Source organism: Mus musculus, chromosome 3 (genome assembly GCF_000001635.26).
Source record: "Mus musculus strain C57BL/6J chromosome 3, GRCm38.p6 C57BL/6J".
NCBI lineage: Eukaryota > Metazoa > Chordata > Mammalia > Rodentia > Muridae > Mus > Mus musculus.
The window spans coordinates 98,706,532-98,727,080 of NC_000069.6; the positions used below are offsets into that span (position 1 = coordinate 98,706,532).

General features: G+C 40.9%; 1 protein-coding gene across 3 annotated transcripts; it reads right to left on the reverse strand.

The window, feature by feature from the left end:
* Window positions 1–4,575: 4,575 nt before the first annotated feature.
* On the reverse strand, window positions 4,576–18,012 carry Hsd3b2 (hydroxy-delta-5-steroid dehydrogenase, 3 beta- and steroid delta-isomerase 2). Of its 3 annotated transcripts, none has more exons than NM_153193.3 (6): window positions 17,942–18,012; window positions 17,302–17,361; window positions 13,129–13,210; window positions 9,885–10,095; window positions 6,897–7,061; window positions 4,576–5,786 (listed from the first exon to the last, which is right to left on the reverse strand). In NM_153193.3, the coding sequence occupies exons 4-6, from the start codon at window positions 10,027–10,029 to the stop codon at window positions 4,975–4,977; spliced, it is 1,122 nt and encodes a 373-aa protein (NP_694873.2). In that variant the 5' UTR covers window positions 10,030–10,095; window positions 13,129–13,210; window positions 17,302–17,361; window positions 17,942–18,012; the 3' UTR covers window positions 4,576–4,974. The 3 variants fall into 3 exon arrangements, with proteins under 3 accessions (NP_694873.2, NP_001346670.1, XP_011238327.1); NM_001359741.1 differs by having other exon boundaries at window positions 13,129–13,253; XM_011240025.3 differs by lacking the exons at window positions 9,885–10,095; window positions 13,129–13,210; window positions 17,302–17,361; window positions 17,942–18,012 and adding an exon at window positions 8,230–9,409.
* Between the last annotated feature and the right edge of the window lie 2,537 nt (window positions 18,013–20,549).

A 20,549-nucleotide genomic window follows, 5' to 3' on the forward strand; every position in this document is an offset into this window, starting at 1 on the left:
CCTTCTATCTCCCTGCCCCTGAGGCACTGGATCCCAGCCTAACTGGAAAGTTGCTTATTTCAGTTTCTGCTTCATCCTTCCAGGCCTTTGTGTACCACTATGTGGATGCCCTGAGAGGGACAGAATAGAGGTCAGAGAGTCACAGGGGCTTTAGGAAAGAGCTGGTCAGATCCTGTGTACATCAGGAGATGGGAGCCCCGGGTAGTTGGACCTCTGTCCTAATGTAGGTTGGAGTAAGGTAAAGAGTGATCTGGAGAGACAAGATCAATGGGATAGTGGGAACTGGGTCTGAAGCAAGAGTTGGATTCTCCAGTGAAAGGAGTTGTGGAGGATGAGTGTGGAGAGATCATTATGATGGACAGGTAGGAGAGTGTGATCCCCTAACCTAAGTCCCTCCAGATGTGGCATCCAGGATCCCAGGTATAAAGTGCTTCTAGGTATTGGGGGCTGAAAAGAAAGGAATGGGATTAGGTGCTGGGGGTGGTGGCTATGAGAGGGTCTATAGGAAGTAAGAAAGCTGGGTCTACTGTAAGATTTGAATGGTCCTCAGGATTGGATTTGGGATAGATCATCAGGATACTGTATATAGCTGTTATAGGGAGGGAGGGAGACTGGAAAGAGTGTAATAAAGGACAGGAAGAATAATGCAAATCACCTATTTGATCAGTAGACTGGTGTGTCCACTCAGAGCCCAAAAACTAGAGTGTTTCTAGATATATGCTATTCTCACAAAGTGATGGGAGCATTGAGGAAAGCTGAGTCTGCTGCAAACCTACAGGAGTTCACATGGAATGGAGGAGGTAAGGTAGCAGGAGAGGCCACTGAAAGCTCTGATCTATTTTAAAAATGGTATCTTTTATTCTTTTTTTCATATTTCTAACTGAAAAGAACTCTGAGAGTTTATGTACTTTCCCCATTTAATATCCTTTGATAGTTAGGTCTTCTCTCTCTCTCTCTCTCTCTCTCTCTCTCTCTCTCTCTCTTTTCCTTTTTTCCTTTCTTTCTCTCTTTCTCTCTCTCTTTCTTTCTTTCTTTCTTTCTTTCTTTCTTTCTTTCTTTCTTTCTTTCTTTCCGTTTTTCTTTCAGAACAGGATTTCTGCATGTAGCTCAGACTGACCTAGAACTCACTTTGTAGTTATGAACTCATAGATCTTCCAGATTTTGCCTGAAAATTATCTGTCTAGGCTGAGATTTTTCTCTTTAATGCTAACATTTCCTCTAGATGAGCTGAAACACAAACCTTTCCTAAAGCTGTTTTGTTTTGTTTTGTTTTGTTTTGAAGCGGCAGTAGAAAAAAAAAAGATGATTGGTGCAGGGACTTCAGACAGAGATATAGTCCCTGTATTCAATTTACAAGTTCAATTAAGAAATGTAGAGATGGTCCAGCAGATAATGCTCCTGTTCCAAAGCCAGATAATCAGAGCTCAGTCCTTCCGAACAGCTCCAACATGTTGTCCTTTCACCTCTGCACATACCTGCCTTGGCTCACATGCAGGAGCAGGTAGGAGAGCACACACTAGCTAAAGAAATACATGTTACAATATAAGTAATGTTCATATACTTACACACATGTATTTACAAAAAAAGTTTTAGATTTGACAGGACAAGAACTGCAACTCATACTGTTAAAGAAAAGTCTAGAGTGATACAAAAATGGAGCCATTGCAGGTTCACAGTAATTTCCTTCTCAGAATTCCATGGTAGATGACATTCTGCTGGATGCTTTGTTTTAGCTTATGTGATGAGAGGATCATTTAAGTGTCTGAAGCATGAGTTAATTCTGGGATAGTGTTGTGGGTCAGTAAGGCATGAGTCTTAGTGGAGGTTTTGTTTTTGTTTTTGTTTTTTACACAGAGTAACCAATGAGTTAAATATCTTCTTTTGCATGTTTGAGAAGGGCCCAACAAAAAGGGTATGCCATAGGTCAAGATATGGGGTGGCCAAGCCCTCATGTCTACCTCCTGGAAGAGGTGTTGGGATTTTTTTCACTGAAGAAAGGAGATATTAGCCTTGAGGTAGTGGCACAGGCCTTTAATACCAGTACATGGGATGCAGAACCAGGAAGATCTCTGTTAGTTTAAGGCTAGTCTCATCTACAGAGTGAGTTCCAGGACAGCCAGGGCTACATAGCAAAACCCTGTGTCAAAACAAAGCAAGCAAGTGAGCAAGCAAGCAAGTGAACAAACAAACCAAAATAAGCAAGAAATGGAATATACTTGTCTGGTATGACCCTCTATGCGACAGATGGCTGCCATCAGGTCAGACATCTAACATTGTTGCTAAAAACCTGGTCCTCTCACTACCAGAGAGGATTGGAGTGTACATCTGTCTCATCTCCAACAGAACATTTGTTTTATCTACTTAATTATTTCCTTCCTTGTGTGAATGTTCACAGGTCCAGATGAAAAGTAACATAGTAAAATGATAATAAAATTATATCAACTTATATTTCCAAAAAAGAATAATAAAAGACATGTTCTTTTCTGTAAAGGCAGTTTAGCACTTCCCAGAACCCCTAGGTGCAGAGCAAGCTTTGCCCAAAGCTCATATTGACTTCAGGTGAAGAATGTTAATTCCCCAATAGAAGAGAGTGTCCTAAAGAAATCAGGTGGCAATGCAGTTTCAGGTGTGGAGAGAAGATGCTTCAGATGGCAGCATTTCTAAATGCACATGATTCTTAGCCAAACCCCTTTACAAATTGGGTTAAAATGCACAGGCTAGTCTTTTTTTAAAAATATTTTTTATTACATATTTTCCTCAATTACATTTCCAATGCTATCCCAAAAGTCCCCCATACCCTCCCCTCACTTCCCTACCCACCCATTCCCATTTTTTTTGGCCCTGGCATTCCCCTGTACTGGGGCATATACAGTTTGCATGTCCAATGGGCATCTCTTTCCAGTGATGGCCGGCTAGGCCATCTTTTGATACATATGCAGCTAGAGTCAAGAGCTCCGGGGTACTGGTTAGTTCATAATGTTGTTCCACCTATATGGTTGCAGATCCCTTTAGCTCCTTGGGTACTTTCTCTAGCTCCTCCATTGGGGGCCCTGTGATCCATCCAATAGCTGACTGTGAGCATCCACTTCTGTGTTTGCTAGGCCCCGGCATAGTCTCACAAGAGACAGCTACATCTGGGTTCTTTCGATAAAATCTTGCTAGTGTATGCAATGGTGTCAGCGTTTGGAAGCTGATTATGGGGTGGATCCCTGGATATGGCAGTCTCTAGATGGTCCATCCTTTTGTCTCAGCTCCAAACTTTGTCTCTGTAACTCCTTCCATGGGTGTTTTGTTCCCAATTCTAAGGAGGGGCATAGTGTCCACACTTCAGTTTTCATTCTTCTTGAGTTTCATGTGTTTAGCAAATTGTATCTTATATCTTGGGTATCCTAGGTTTTGGGCTAATATCCACTTATCAGTGAGTACATATTGTGTGAGTTCCTTTGTGAATGTGTTACCTCACTCAGGATGATGCCCTCCAGGTCCATTCATTTGGCTAGGAATTTCATAAATTCATTCTTTTTAATAGCTGAGTAGTACTCCATTATGTAAATGTACCACATTTTTTTATCCATTCCTCTGTTGAGGGACATCTGGGTTCTTTCCAGCTTCTGGCTATTATAAATAAGGCTGCTATGAACATAGTGGAGCATGTGTCCTTCTTACCGGTTGGGACATCTTCTGGATATATGCCAAAGAGACGAATTGCTGGATCCTCCAGTAGAACTATGTCCAATTTTCTGAGGAACCGCCAGACTGATTTCCAGAGTGGTTGTACAAGATGCTCAGGCTATTCTTAAACCACAAGTTCTGAGAGGCAAGAACTCTTGGAGAAAGTGAATGAAAAGAACAGAGCATTGTTAAAGACAGTTTCCTGAGAACTTTTCAGCCTCAGAATACAACAGCATAGCTTCCTTGAAAATAAGACCAGACTGGAGCCTAATTCTTAGTCTTTTTACCAATATCTTTTTAGAGGCAGTTGATACAAGCATGTTCTGAAAGGGTAGGATCTCTCTACCCTAAAAACTCTTTAGAGCTCCCCTACATCCACCCAAAGACTTCCTCTACTGTCTAGGCTTGTCAAATTTTGGTCCTAGAGCCTGGTATCTGAAGGCCAGTTATCTATGATTTACACAAAGGAAACTAAGAGGTAGTAGCTTGTAAAGGGGAGTGGGCTTGATAATATTTCTGTATAGACTAGGGAGAGGACCATTCTTAGCTTCTCTCCACCTTTCTCATACCAGTGCTACAATTTTATGGAAAGCTGAAACAAAAATTCTCAAGCAGACATATGCAGATTTAGCTGAGAGAAAATGTGTAACTCTGAGATTGTTATTTTAGATGGCACCCCTTCATGGACTGAGCAAGGATGTGAAATCTGGAAGAAATTCTGTAATATTCCTTCTGTCATGATGCCTAGTACACGAAAAAGAGTAATCCATTCTAGTCATCTAGTGCACACCCGAAGGACAATACATTGGAATTAGTCTCACATCTGCATCTGTTTCTGATTTTCCCTCAGTTCACCACAGATCCACGATCCCCTTTTGCCACCAGCATAAAATTGTCTGGCCATAGAAGGGACATATAATTGTTTATTTACAGAAAATCACAATCCACAGATGAGGTATTGACAAATAATTGTTTCTTCCATTGGGCTTCATAAAGCAAGCAGAATTTTCTGAAGGCTATACATGTTTTGAATGCGGAGAGAAATTAATGGAAAGAGCTCTGAGGTATGAGAGGTGCTGAGGGGCTTGGACCCAGAAGCTGGGGCACAGATGCCCGTGTGTCTTTGGAGAGGAATTTCAGAAAAAAGGCTTGTGGCTGGGTCAGTGACTGGCAAGGCTTTGGTGACTTGATTAAGGCACTAAATTGGCCTCTGTGTCAAAAGAAGGCAGCAGCACCTGTCTTGTGTGTCTCTACTTGCTGAAGGACTTGATTACACCCAGGGCCATGTCTCACCCTCTTCCATCACTGAGACTTTGTGTCCAGTGTCTCCCTGTGCTGCTCCACTAGTGTCCCGATCCACTCTGAGGTTTTCTGCTTGGCTTCCTCCCAGCTGACAAGTGGCTCATAGCCCAGATCTCGCTGAGCTTTCTTGTAGGAGAAAGTGAATGTGCTACCTGACAGTGTGACCAAGTGGCGGTTAAAGGGAGGTATATATCTGTAGATTGGACTCAGGAGGAAGCTCACAGTTTCCAGCAGGAATGCAAGCCAGTACAGTAGGGGCACAGGAAGGCTCCAGCTGGAATCAAGGCAGAAGCCCCACTCCTTGCTCAAGGTGTAACTTATATCATCAAAGCTTTGGTGAGGGGTGTCATCTGAGATGTAGTAGAACTCTCCTTGGATATTTGGTGACTTCTTGGGGTCTCGAAGGCCCCTGGCAGCCAGAATGTGTGCCCAGGCTACATTGCCCACATATACTGGGTTGGCTGTGTTGAATTTGCCAAAACTTCTCAGAATACCCTTATGTTTAAGGGCCATAATTATTATGTTAGAAATGAGTGGACTTCTCTCCCCATAAATGCACATGGGCCTTAATGCACAAGTTTGCAAAGTGCCACCATTTTTCAGCATGCTCCCATTGGCTGCCAGCACTGCCTTCTCAGCCATCTTTTTGCTGTATGGGTATGGATCAGACCATGTACTTTCATGACACTCTTCCTCATGGCCATTCAAGACAATCTCCTTGTAAGAGTTGGGCCCTGCAACATCAACTGAGCTGGAGAAGATGAAGGCTGGCACACTGGCTTGGATACAGGCCTCCAATAAGTTCTGGGTACCTAATCATAGACAACACACTGTCAGTGTCAGGAGATAAATCTGAAGTTCATGTGCACATCTTCGTGCTTATCTTCATCCCCTAGCCCAACAACCTCTTCACTGTTAAGTTGCATCTTCTTTAACTCAACTCACAGATACCATGATATAGCCAGGGGACTACAAATGGAATCCAGAGAGCAAGCTTATCTTGGCTTTTGTGTTCACAGCACTGTGAGTGTAATCTTGCTTGTGTGTGTGACTGGGTGTTTTTCAATTATTAACTTCAAAAGGCACCTAAAGTGTCAAATTTATTCATTCTTAATATGTCTATGATATAAGTATATTTTTACACATATAGATTCATGCCTGATTTTTAAAATTACAAAACCAGAAGATTATTTCTTAAATTATGAATAGGAACTTTTTAAAATTAAGGATCATTGAAAATTAACATTGTTCAGACTCAAGGACAGTTGTGTACTGGTGATATACATGTTTTATTTTATTGTTTTGTTTTTGTCATTTGATGAGACTAGCCCAAAGGGGACAGAAGGCTGTTGGATTTGGGGAGATATAGAGATACAGTTGTTTTCCTGATTGTATACACAATATTGTAACATTATTGGTTCTATCTATGACTTCATTTACCCATTATCTGAAGTAGAAGTGATAAATATTCCTCCCAGTTTTCATTCTGGAAACCAGCCCTGAGTGACCTTATGTGTTGGTATTGGCAGAAAACTAAAAGAATCTGTGTACCTCCTGTTGATCATTTCTATAATGGCAGAATATTATGAGGCCCTAAAGCTGTAGAAGAACTAGCAGGATGAAAAGCAGGCACCTGCAAGGTTTAGATCTGGCTCATAAGAGGTAATGGGTCTGGGGTTGTTAATTGCTTGTAGTTGGAGTCCAGTCTCTCTGGAATTGAGGACAGACCTCATATCCTGGGTTACTTACTTTCTATCTGGCAGGCCTCGGCTATGGAATAGCACTGAGCTCTACCAGCTGGATCTAGTGAGCAGAGGCATTAGACTCATAGTATGGAAGGTATTCCATGCAAAAACATCCCTTGCTTGTGTGTGTGGACATTAACTGCCCTACTTTCACCTTGTCCTCTCCAAATACATTACCTTTCAGATTGACATCTAGGATGGTCTGCCTGGGAATGACACCTGTGACATCAATGATGGCAGCAGTATGGATGACAACAGAGATGCCCTGGCAAGCTCTCCTCAGGTACTGGGTGTCAAGAATGTCTCCTTCCAACACTGTCACCTTGATGCTTGTCTCTAGGTCTGTCAAACACAAGGCAGGTCATTGAGAAGTTTCTTTGTGAGTTGTATACAGATACTAGTTACCTAGATTATGAAGAACTGTCATAGTTGGAAAAATATTGAAGAGGAAACCTGACATATGGAAAGAGAGTAAAATATTCCCCCACCCCACCCTGCAGAAAACAAATCAGATAAAGAAGCAGTCAAATGTTAAGGAGAGTAGGTGGGAAGTTGACTCATTCATCAAAGGGACTTAGGAAGTAATGGAGAGCTGTCTAGCGGTTGGATTACTAATCAGAATGTCTGTCCCAGCGTTTTGATGAGAAATCCATTCCCAGCAGTGGCACCAGGGAAGGAAGACACACTGGTGGTGCTTCTTAATTCTCACACAGCTTCAAGGCTTTCCTTCCTTCCTTCCTTCCTTCCTTCCTTCCTTCCTTCCTTCCTTCCTTCCTTCCTTCCTTCCCACACTTCCTGGAGACTGGTCCTCTGGACCCCACATAATAACTGAGGAAATCTGAGCTCACAGTTATGTCTACAGCAACTGATGATACCCCACTTGTTCTCTCCCAACCTGTGCTATTAACCCATTCTCTGGCATTGCTTGGAGTCAATTTTTCAAAGACAGATTAAGATCATGCAACTGTACTGAAATTTCCCAGGAAGCCGAACAGTGAGATAGTCTGGAGAAACCCGGGATGGAAGAAACATATAGAATTTATTGCTCCCAATTCTCTACTAAGTATATCTTATCCAGGTTCCATCCTTTTGCCATGCAACACCAGGAAGGACCTGAATTACAGAGAGGTAAAAAAGAGACTGCTCAGAATGAATTAGGTACCAAGCTGAGAATTGAATTCTCTAATCATGATCCTATCTACTCACCCCCTCCTTCTCCCTTTCTGTTGATGTTGAAAACCAGTGGTTCTCACACTTCCTAATGCTGTAACCCTTTAATACTGTTCCTTATGTTATGGTGATCACCAACCAGAAAATTACTTGTATTGCTAACTCATAACTATAATTTTGCTGCTGTTACAAATTATAATGTAAATATCTGACATGCTGTCCCTGTGAAAAGGTCATTTTACTCCCAAGGAATTACTTGGCTGACTCACAATTTTAGATCTACTGCTTTAGATAGACTTGTTCAGGAGTATTGCTGTGACAAGAGAGTAAGAATCCAGACCTGCAGTGAAATAAAATCTCATCCATGAGCTTTATTGAGGACTCTGAGATCCAAGGAGAGAGCCTGTAGAGTGTTTCCTGGTAGAGCCATAGCAACACCCTCATTTAAGACATCTGGATGTGACAGATATTTGCAAAAACAACATCATGGTATGGTGCTGTAATATGAGCTATTTCAGAAAGAGACAGAGAGAACCTCTGCTACACTCTGGGTGTGAAGAATACAGAGGCTGCAGCTGGACTTCCTGGGTTCCCATTTAGTTGGTTTATGTATCTGTGACAATTGGGGAAGCCACTTAACTCCTGCACTTGTTTATCTCCATCTGCAGAAATAGAGGATAGAAACATTAACTACATTCCAGACAGGTTACCCACAACAAATGGTGTGCCCCCACGGAGCCTGGCAGGGAAAGGACACTTTCATGAATCTCCACTCTTATGTTTAGGCATGGCCTTCTCTATGCATACCCACTGTGGAGATATTCCTCCAAACTGAGCCTTGACTCTTTGCAAATATTGCTGAGACATCAGGATTCTAATTAATTGAATTGCCTGTGTGTTAATATTGCTTTCTGGAAGCAACACTGAAGATGATAGAGGAGAGAACTGATCCTGGAAGAGGTCAGAGACAAGATGCAGAGGTTGGGTGTTGTCCCAGAGGACTATGGAGGGCTCTGTGTGCAGAGCATATCCCTATGTAATGTGCATTTACCCTTGGAGCTGGGGAGAGGGCAAAGTACTAGCTTGTGCCACATACAGACAATGGGAATGAAGACTCTGTAGCCAAGAGTTGACCCTTGAACAAAATACTAGAGCTTAAGTGAGGGGCCTCTCGTTTGACCTGTGATGCTCATTACTCATAGGACACTGCTAGAGTCATTTTTCTTTTCCCAACTTAATGTCCTCAATCTTCCATTGACCTTTCCTACTTTCCCCACAAAGTTATTTTAATGACCTGAGGTTTTGAATAGGTGGTAAAATATATTTCAAAATCAGTTGATTCACTTAGTGGCCTGCACCAGTGAATTCTGCAATCTTATTCATAGTGATGATAAACTCCAGTGAGGAGTGTGTTCAAATGAATAAGAACAGTCTATGAAAGGTATGGACAGTCCTGCTCATGGTGTCTTTGTGAAAGTTTCTCAGTATGACCTCATGCTCAGAAATCCAGTTTCTTAATCCCCATCTCTGTGTCTTTCTATCTGCTGTCCCTACCCCTAGCCCTCTCTGTGTCTCCTTATATTTCAATCCTCTTCACATATTTTTTACTTTTTTATTTTACTTCTATCTAACATGCTAAGTCAAAGACCCTCTCCCTCAGAAAAACAAACAAGCGCAAAACAAGCAACTAGATCAGTAGAAATTAGAAGAGAGAGACAGAGCTAGTGATGAGCCCCCAGCTTAATGGTTATTATGGCTATTACATAGCAACTTTCTAGTCCACATAAAAGAGCTACAGAAAAGAGAGAGAGAACTTCTCAGTCCAAACTCTGTCTCTCCCAAACTGTGTTTTTCTATGTGTAGTGTACCTTTTGATGAATGTGGACAAGGAGAAATGTTATGAATGCAAGTGTCTTTTATTTACTGTAGAAGGGAGGAGCCCTCCCATGTGCAGGCTGTGTTGGCTACACAGTCATTTGGCAAATGTTTACTTACTGAAGAATTCCTTCCTTGTTTCTGGTCTGAAGACCTTGTCCAGGACCCTGATCTCCTCCAGATCTTCCTCTTGCACCAACAACTGGATGATCCTCTGCCCCAAAAACCCTCCTGCTCCAGTCACCAGGCAGCTCCACCCAGGCATGGTCAACACAGTAAGCAGATCACAGTGGGAGTGAGGTTAACTTAATGTACGTGACACTGGAGATGGCTAGAAAGAGAGATGATGTGATTTCCCCAAACCCAGTTTCTCCTTCAAACCTCCCATAGCACAGATCATAAGACATGGTGGCAAATTCTCCATATCACCAATCGACCTATCCCAATATGTACCAAGAAACTGTCAACTCACAGGGTGTGGCTGTTTAACAATATTTCTCCTTTACCAGTTTCTCCTTCAGACCTCCCATAGCACAGATCATAAGACATGGTGGCAAATTCTCCATATCACCAATCGACCTATCCCAATATGTATCAAGAAACTGTCAACTCACAGAGTGTGGCTGTTTCACAATATTTCTCCTTTACTTAAATGCCTGTTGCAAGTTTGGGTTATTTCACCTGTGCTTCTGAACAAATGGTCACAAATTGGGGCTCAATATATCTTTACTAAACATGATCAAGTTACATAAGCAGTTCCTCGAACCCACAGAAATGGATACATAACTTTGGTGGGTATTAAGTGTATAAATGTGTGTGTGTGTGTGGAGCATTGGTAATGGGAGTCATGGAGTAAGACATAAAGGAAGAGCTTTGGGGTTTCTATGCTGTGGTGAATATACAGCCCTCCAGAAAGCTCTACAGATTCAGCAATCTGTAACACAGGCAAACTATCAGTGGGGGTCTGTTTTGCACCCCATTTATAGGCATGCTTGAACCACATACAATTTTGTTGAAATGTGATAGGACACAGAGTTTAGCCAAGTGCAATCTGATTACATAAGTGGCCCAGTAAGTCCTGTCTTTTGTAATTCCTCAATCATTTCTTCCTTGAGGTTGTGAGAAAGAAGCCATTTGGTATAGGAAGGGACTGTCAACCAGCCACAGCCCATTTGGAATGGGATTCAAGTCATGTACTACAGAGAAAAAGCACATTTAAATGATAGTATCAAAAGCCACAGCCTGTTTGTTTGTTCTGTTTTTTTTTTCTTTCAAAAATCTCTCATGTCAAAAAGACACATAATTGAAAAATCTAATCAGACAATAGGAATCCATTCAACCTTTATTAATTGCTTCATACTATCTGAATATGTCTTTCAAGGGAGTTGGCCACTACACTTCCTCAAGTTTTTGGCAAGCATACACTTTCATGTCAGGAATATGGTATAATTGGACTATAAAATAATATTGTGTTATACTCTAGCCTTGTTGGAGTTGTGGATTTGTAATAAGATCCCCTCAAATTAGAGCCCATTTATCCCCTTCTGTTTTCTCAGGGTCTCCCCCTTTTCTCTCAATTCAGCAACACTCAAACATTTTTGCATTTGGAAGGGATATTAGTTGCAGCCACTTGCCCATCTAGATTGCATGGAACACTGCTAGTGTAATAAGTAAATCCTCTCCCATACAGTAGTAGGGGAAGCTTCAGCTTGTAGAACTGGTGACCTATCTGTACCAGTAGCCAATATAGCAGCATCCACCATTAGTTCCAATACCATCTACTTCACCATAGATCCCCAGAAAGTCTGAAAATAGTTTCCATGGGCTCTGTCCATAGCCTAGCACTTTCAGTTGCCTGAATCCTGCTCCTCAGACCATAGCTTTGATGGGTTAGGGGTTGACCTTTCCAGTTATATGGGAAGCAAAATGTCAAACTCTTGAATATATTTACACACACACACACACCACCACCACCACCACCACCACCACCACCACCACCACCACCACCACCACCACCACCACTACCACCACCACCACCACCTATTCAATCCAACCTCTGGCTTCTGTTTTAAATATCAGGCAGAAGAAAGATTTTTTTTTGTTATTTACATTTTCTGTTTCACAGTAGTAGATAAAAGAGATAAGGACTTCAGAAAAGGTTTGGTAAAAAATACTCCTTCAGTGAACTTTTGTCTTCTTCAATCATTGTCTACACTCAGCCTCTACTAAGACACAGCCCAGGTCTAAGAGGACCTCCTCAGGGAGCTCTGCTCAGCTAGTCATCCTGCTTCTCAAAGAACTCAGATAAAAGTGACTCAGCTGATCATATAATGCCTGTTTAAACACTTTAAGTTTGTAACCCATCTTCTCTGATATTTTGATGCTTTAGTGCCAAGTTAATGACTTGAGTGCCCTTTGTCTAGTCCACTGGGCTGGCCAGCAATTTGGAAATAACCTAATGGCAGTTCTAAGCATGTAGAGTTACAATAGAGTGCCTTTTCCAACGATGGGTCCTGTACTAAACTAAGTATTTCTCAACTGTGCAGCTTTAAAACCAAATCCTCTGTCCAACTAGCTATTCTCACAGAGCACCTGAATAAATGACAGAATTCTTTGACTGCACACCTTTCTGTTGCCTCCATTTCTTCTTTTTCCTTTCCCTTAATATTTTGGTGAGCAAAAGATATAGAGATAATTCCTATAGTTCTTGTGTAGTTGTCTTTGGAGGACTGGTGAGGATGGGGGCTTTAGTTCAAATCTGTAGTATTCTGAGCTCTATCTAGCACCAGTCTGATCCAGAGCTCTTAATTCTTAAGACTTTCATGCCAGGTATCCTCTCTAACAATGACAAAGCAATGCAATGTTTCACCACCTGTCTTATTATTAGATTGTTTGTTCCCGTGCACACAAAAGTACCATGAAAATGGACTGGAGAAGGGGTGGTAACAGAATATTTCTATCTGTTTTTCTTCTTCCCTTGGTCATGTTGAAGAGACTTTTTTTCTCTTCTGCCTTTAGCCATTACTTGTTTCTTTACTTGGCTGCCTAAGTCTAGGCCTTTAACAAAGAAGTTCTGATTGCAAATGCCTGTGCTTGTTGGTGGATAATACTATTTATAAGTAGCATGCTTGATAGATAGTAGTACTATACTATACCTAGCTAGCTAGTTGATTTGTTTTAGTTAGGGGTCACTACTAGAACAGAAATAAAAGCATATATATAATCAAAATATATTAAATGTGCTTTAAAATAGTAAGAAAGGTTAAATCACAATTCAGAAATTGGTCCTAGAGGCTAAATGACTCAACATCTGCAGTAGTCCCACTTGGCTGTCCCTCACATTGAGGAGACAAACTGAACTTACTCAGCCACAGGGTGTGGTGTGTCAGCAGTCCCAAACTGGAGCTGGAATCTTAGAAGGAAGGTTTCTGGATCGCAGCTGGTTCCTAGTCCAGGATGACACAAGCTTAGAAAGGCTGGTTCTGGTCTCTGCAAAAGAACCACCATCACCACTACCACCACCACTACCACCACCACCACCACCACCACCACCACCACCACCACCACCACCACCTCTACCACCACCACCACCAGCAGCAGCAGCAACAGCACTGCCAATCAACTCATATGTGAGAGGGAAGCAAAGCCATCACAGTGTCAGATGTTCTTCTTGGACAGGACATTTTTATCTGGGCTAATACACTAGGATGCCACCCACAATCCCTCTTCCCTTTTTCTCTCCCTCTCTTACCCTGATATATCTTATTCAAGTCTCTTTCCTTCATCCATTCATAGCTTTTGCCCTTTGATAGAGAGAGTTATTGCTCAGCCACCAAAACCTTCCTGTATAACTAAATTCTATGGTACTGATTGTAGCTTGGTTATCATTGATTTAATAGATAATATTCGCATATAAACAAATACATACCATATTTGTCTTTTTGAGTTTGAGTTTCCTCACTTAGGACAATTGTTTTCTAATTCTATCTATTTTCTTTAAAAGTTCATTATGTCATGCATCACCCCCACAAAGGTTTTGTCATTTTCAATATCCATACATTTGTTGATGGCCATTTAACCAGCTTTCGAAAATGTTGGCTATTTTTAATAGAGCAGCAATGAACATGTGTGAGGAAGTGTCTCTGAGGTAGGAGAAGGTGTCCTTTGGGTTTATGTCCAAGACTGGTAATGTTGAGTCTTGAGGTAGATTGATTTCATCTTCCTGAAAAACCCACATTGATTTCTATCTTGCCTTTAAAATTTTGTCCACCCAACAACAATGAATAGGTCTTACCTTCGTTCCCATCTTCACCAGTGTAAGTTGTCACTTGTTTTATTGATCTTAGCTATTTTGACTGGTGTCAGATGAAATCTCAATGTAGTTTTCATTTGCATTTGTCTAAAATCTATGAATGTTGAACATTTCTTTAAGTGTCTCTGAGCCACTTGATTTTAGTCTTTTGAAGTCTCTCTTTTTAAATCTGTACATCATTTTTAATTGGGCTGTTTGCTTATAATTTACTTTGTTGATCCTTACATAATTTTGACATTATCTCTCAATAGATTTTATATTTGGTAAAAAATCTTTTCCCATTCTGTAGTCTGCCAAATTCTGGTGACCTTAGCCCTTTTAGACTCTCTGTGTTTCATCAGATTATCTTTGTTAATTGTTAATCTTAGGGCTGATGTTAACACTTTTGTGTTCAGAATGCATTTTCTTATTGCAATGATTTCAAGGGTATTCACTGCTCTCTCTTCTATCACCTCCAGTGTAACTGACTTAGTTTGAGGTATTTGATTTATTAGTAGTTGGTTGTTGCACAGGATGAGAAATATGTATGTGTTTACAATTCTTCTACATGCAGGCATTCAATTTTGACAGTACTATTTGTCAAAGATGCTGCATTTTCCAGTGTCTATTTCTGGCTTCCTTATTGGGATTTAAATGTCCATATGTGTGTGGGTTTATGTCTGTGTCTTCAGTTTGATTCCATTGACTGCTATTGTTATAGTGCTATGCTGTTTTGCTTACTACATCTAAAAACTGGGCATAATGATACCTTTAGCAATTCTTTTATAATTCAGGAATGTTTGTTTTAATATTCTAGGTCTTTTGTGTGTTTTCAAATGAAGATATTTGAAGAATTATCATGACATCTCACTGGGGACATCATTGAATCTGTAGATTGCTTTTCTTGGAATGGGCTTGGTTACTAGATTAATCCTATTGACCCTTGAGCATGGAAGTTCTTTCCATCTTCTGATAGCATCTTTAGTGTCTTAATGCTTTTATTATACAGACATTCAATTGCTTGATTATAATTATTCTAAGATATTTTATCTTATTTCAGATCATTGTAAAGGATTTTGTTTCCCCAACTTCTTTCTCTATCTATTTGTCATTAAATATAGGAGGATAGTTATTTTTGTGAGACAATTTTCTGTTCTGATATTTGCTCTAAATATATATCAACTCTAGGAGTTATCAGTGGAATTTTTCATATCAGTTCAGTATTCTATTCTTTTATCATCAATTAAAGATATTTTGACTTCCTTTTCAACATGTGTCCCCTTGATCTCCTTCTGTTGTCCTACTACTTTAGCTGAAAATTCTAGTAGTATATTGAACAGATATGGAGAGAGTGGGCAAGCTTGTCTTGTTCCTGATGATAATATAAAAGTTTTTGAGTTTCTCTTCATTTAAGTTGGTCTTGGTTGTGGGCTTGCAGTTATCTGTGGCCATTACTTGATGTATGTTCCTTATATCACTGATCTCCCCAGGACTTCTTTTTTAAGGTGTCTTGGATTTTGTCAAAGGCCTTTTCAGCATTAATGAGATTATCCTTGCAGGAATAGTGCTTCTATAAGTCTGGGAAAGAGAAGAGGAGGAAGGCCTGCCTCTGTCCTTTGTTCTCAGCACTTATATAAATTTCTGAGTGTGTGTTCACATGGTAAAAACCTCTCTATGTGTTTTAACATAAATTCAGATCACTAACTGAATAAGAGGTTATAATAGAGAAGGTCTACACACATACCCACCAGGAGCATTGTTTGTTACTAGCTTACAGATTCTTGGAAAGTTAAAGACAATAACTAAGCTGTCCTTGAAGTTTTATATAGATAACCCAGTCAATATCTTATCTCTTGTTTTTGAAGCTGTGGTCCTGTGGTGTATCTCTTCTTTAATATCTTTGATTAATTGTTTCTGTAGCCCCTTGGAATGTGCCCTAAGTTTTAGAAGTCTGTTATTATCTACAAGTCAACTAAGGAGTTTTGTTACAAAAGGGTGTTGAATGTCTCCTTAGGCTTTGCCATTCTTCATGATGGTGATCATAGCATGCTGGCTGTTTCTGCAGAATGAATGTTCTTTGTTTTTTCATACTCTAAGAGTTTAGGGTCTTCCTTCAGCAATTACCAGAATCTATTCACTTAGAAGAACATTAACTTCTACTAGTCCAAGAGCCAAGAACATCATTAGATAGTATCATATGTATAATGGTTTTCCACATCTTGTTGTGCTTCTCTTTTTGGTGAACCCACCAGCATACTTTAAAATTTCTTGATTTATGAATTTCTTCTTCTGTAAGTTCAAAAAAAATCCTGTGATCTTGCTTGTATTTTGAAATATACCATTTTGTGTTTTCTTTCTTTTTTTTTTATTTCTGTTTTCTCCTCAGTTTGATTGTTTTGCAAATTACAGGCTCCCTCTTTATTTATTTATTTTTATTAGGTATTTTCCTTGTTTACATTTTCAATGCTATCCCAAAGGTCCCCCATACCCACCCCCCAATCCCCTACCCACCCACTCCCCCTTTTTGGCCCTGGTGTTCCCCTGTACTGGGGCATATAAAGTTTGCAAGTCCAGTGGGCCTCTCTTTGCAGTGATGGCCGACTAGTAATTTCTGTTCTCTCAGCAGGAGCTGCCTGCCTACTCAGACAATGTGGGTATAGATGCAATGTATGATGTATCCCTCACACAAAAATGTGATAAATGACACTTAACACATTTATAAGGGCAGTGCCCTTTCCTATGATATGACATGGACGTGTTGAAGTGAGCACCCTCATATAGTGAGTAAGAGGTTGAGAAGGATGTATAAGCAGAAGTCATATCTTATTGCTGCTTCTGGTGGTAAATTGACATGCACTGTTTACACATATTGATATCCAAATCTGAGATTCAGCCCTGTCCTTTGACTTTAGACTCAAGCATGTTTATCTCCAATGTCCTTTAAAATGCTTTCCTAAGAGAGACTACCCCTCCTTTACCCTTGTGAAATGTAGACAAGGCATAGAGAAGAGTTAAAGCTATACAAAACATTTTGTCCTTGAGACCAGCTAGAACAACCATTGCCAAGAGAAGTTACTATTGCTTCTCTCATGGTGGAAATCAACCTATTGTGGGAATAACCAGCAGGAAGTTCACCTAAATAATCAGAAACCTCCCTACCAGGCAGTTTATTCTTTACTTTGTATTGCTGATACAAAACATCACAGCCAAAGCAACTTATAAAAGAAAGCATTTAATTGGACTTACGTTTTGTTTTCAAGGATTGTAGATCATGAAACAAGAGCAGTTGAGATCTCCATTTTTGATCTGGATGGAAAGAGCAGAGTGTGCAGTAGGATTGGCTGGAAGCTTCAAAGTCCACTTCCAGTGACATACCTCCTCCAAGAATGCCACACCTCCTAATGCTTCCATAGCATTTCCATCAATGGGTACCATATATTTAAACATGTGAGACTATGTGGGTGTTTGCATCCCACCATGAACCCCTGGAGCTCCAGCAGGAATGATCCAGCAGGGTCTCCCTAGTCATTTCTACTGGATAATTTAAGAACCTTATTTGAGGTTACAGTTGCTTCCTTTCCTACTTGGGCTACTCTAGTCTTATCTTCTTAGTAGTGTAAGCCCATAATTTGATGATGTTATTTGTTGATTCTCTCTCTCTCTCTCTCTCTCTCTCTCTCTCTCTCCCTCTCTCTCTCTCTCCTTTACTCACTTTGTGTTTTATGATTTCTAGTTAGAAATCTACCTACTGTGGGAGTAACCAGCAGGAAGCTCACCTAAATAAGTGAAAACCTCCCTACCAGGCACTGTATTCTTTACTCTGTACTGCCAATACAAAAACCTACAATTAAGCAACTTATAAAAGAAGGCATTTAATTGGACTTACATTTTGTTTCCAAGAGTTGGAGATCCTGAAGGCAGGCACAATTGAGAGCTCCCTTCTTGATTAGGACACAGAGAGCAGAGTGTGCTGCAGGATTGTTTGGAACTAGCTATGTGCTATGAAACATCACTCATTTATTTTGTGAAGTACCCGGTTTGAATATTAAATTCCTTGTCAGCCATAAGTGCTTACTTAGAAATTCTTGGCCTTAGTGGAAAAGTACTACCTTAGTTGAGGTTTCTGTGGGAAAATACTACCCCAAGTTAAGAGCAAATATCTATAGATCTTGTGGACAGGTACCAAGCAACTCTCTCTGTTCTGGTCCTCCTGCTGAACTTTTTACCTAGCCAATATCCTGCTATTGGAAACAGGTGCATTCACCCAGAGACAAAGCGATTCTGCATCCTCCTCCTCCCCATATCCTGCTTCTATTGGGTATAAAACTTGCCTGGGAAAAAGAACATTTGTCATCTTGATCAGACTTCACTTGTTGTCTGTTCTTTCTTGTTCCCCATTTTTCTTCCAGTTTGTTCTCTAGTCCTTGTTCACCTTGCTGCAGGTTGGGATAAACTGGTGCCCAGAATGTGGGGCTTCCCAGGGATCACTGAGGAAGAGAATGCTGCTCATTATTGGAAGGTTGGCCAACATGCTCTTCTTGAGAAGCACCAGAGAGATATTTCGCTTCAGCTCAATGCTACGGTCCAACCTACTGTGAGACAGTCTGGAAAGAGAGCATAATGTGGTGCAGATCTTAGGAGAAATACAGTAGGACATGGGACAAGCATTTTCTAAGTAGTCACTTTTTATGTCAGGGCTCAAGGAGTCACTCAAAAAGTGAGGAACTAGGGTTCAGAAAAAGGATTTAAAGAAATTTTTAGATTTTGTCTGAGACATTTGCTCATGCTTCTCCCAAGAGAGAGTGCTGGAAGTGCAGTTTCTCAAAGAAACCATTCCCTGTCCTCCTTCTGCTACTCTAGTGACTTATGTACCTCCTTTGTCCCCTTTAAGAGAAGGAATCTTGCCCACTTTGTGGCTGATGTTATGGACTTTTTCTTGCTCCCACTTATGGAGGAAACTAGCATGGCAGACCTTTATCCTTCCCTCATTGATTTTGATAATGAGCTGCAACCCACTGAGGAGTCTGCTCTCATAGGAGAGGAAACAGAGCAGAGAGCTATTGTGCTCCACCCACACTGGCTACAACCGCCATGGCCTCAGATCCTCCACTGAGAAATGTTGCCACACTTCTATTGTTCTTTCCACCACCACCCTATGGGATTTTAGATGCAGTTTTTGATCTGCCTGCCATGTCCAGTGCCTGCTGTCAGTTCACTGCTGAGGTGGAATCTCTGTGCAACATGGTAGAAACCCGAAAGGAGCAAGTGCAGCTGCTCAGAGCACTCCAGCAATTAGAAGACAAATAGTTTGGTTTAACCCCTCCCCCACCTCCTACCTCCCATGTGCACCTACAGATGCTGCTGTACCAGAGCAATGTCTCTTCTTGAGATGTGTTCTAGGCAGGCTGTGTCAGTTGCTCCAAATCACTCTGTATTTGACCTGACTGATATTCATTTGAATACTGTGGATTATTTTTCTGCTGCCTTTTTTTTTTTTTTTTTTTTTTTTTTTTTTGTGGCAGTGAGTTCCAGGGCTAGCTGTGTATCCTCTGTATGGGGTAATAGAAATCATCAGGGAGAAATTCAGATTCTTGCAAGTACAACAGATGGTCCTGTGTTTAGACCAGCACAACAGATGATTGCTCAATTGTTGCTTTTCCCCAGGGTCTTTACTAAAAATTCCTATCTTAAAGATACCAGGGCCCCAGGCAAGAGGGGAATAGCAGAGGCTTTTGGGGTCCAAAAGATTACTTCCTCTCACCCTATGCTTACCTTGAGACTAACGGGAAAAACATTTCAAGGACTCTTAGATTCAGGAGCTGATGCCACTGTCATTTCTGACAAATTCTGGCTAACTGCCTGGCTGCTGACAGATTCAGCTACCCATTTACAGTGGATTAGACATTCTAAAAATCCTCAAGTCAACACTCAGACCCTTAGGTGGTGCTATGCACACTCCAGTGAAGTTTGCTTGGCAGGCCAAATGGCCTGGGAGCACTCATGAGTCAAAGTGTTTCACTGAAACTCACCTCCTGGAAATTTGGCTTTCTCATAACGCTTATATTTATACCCTATCCCTGCATTAGTCTGGTGTATGGATCCATATGCTCTCTTTTAGTATTATCTTATTATAAGTGCCTTTTAAGATTTAATTCTGGCTTCTGAGGCGGCACCATCTTCGGCTCCAGACAACTGGCCACCTTCCTGGCCAAAGCAACACAGTTTCTGGGAAAGATCCTGTTTTTGGCCTTCATCTTCAGCCAGGAGGAGGTCCAAACACCAGATAACTGTGCACCTTCCCTGAAAGAGGAGAGCTTGCCTGCAGAGACTGCTCTGACACTGAAACTCAGAGGAGAGAGCTAGTCTCCCACGTCTGCTGATAGAGGGTAACAAAATCAACAGAGGAACAATCTCTAAACAAAGACAACTATAACAACTAACTCCAGAGATTGCCAGATGGCGAAAGGTAAACGTAAGAATCCTACTAACAGAAA

Coding starts and splice junctions, on each gene's coding strand:
- Hsd3b2 (NM_153193.3), bottom strand. CDS start 10,029: ATGCCTGGGTGGAGCTGCCTGGTGACTGGAGCAGGAGGGTTTTTGGGG. Junction 7,062..9,884: donor AACAAGGAAGGAATTCTTCA/GTAAGTAAACAT, acceptor TGTGTTTGACAG/ACCTAGAGACAAGCATCAAG. Junction 5,787..6,896: donor CCTAGATGTCAATCTGAAAG/GTAATGTATTTG, acceptor GTCTATGATTAG/GTACCCAGAACTTATTGGAG.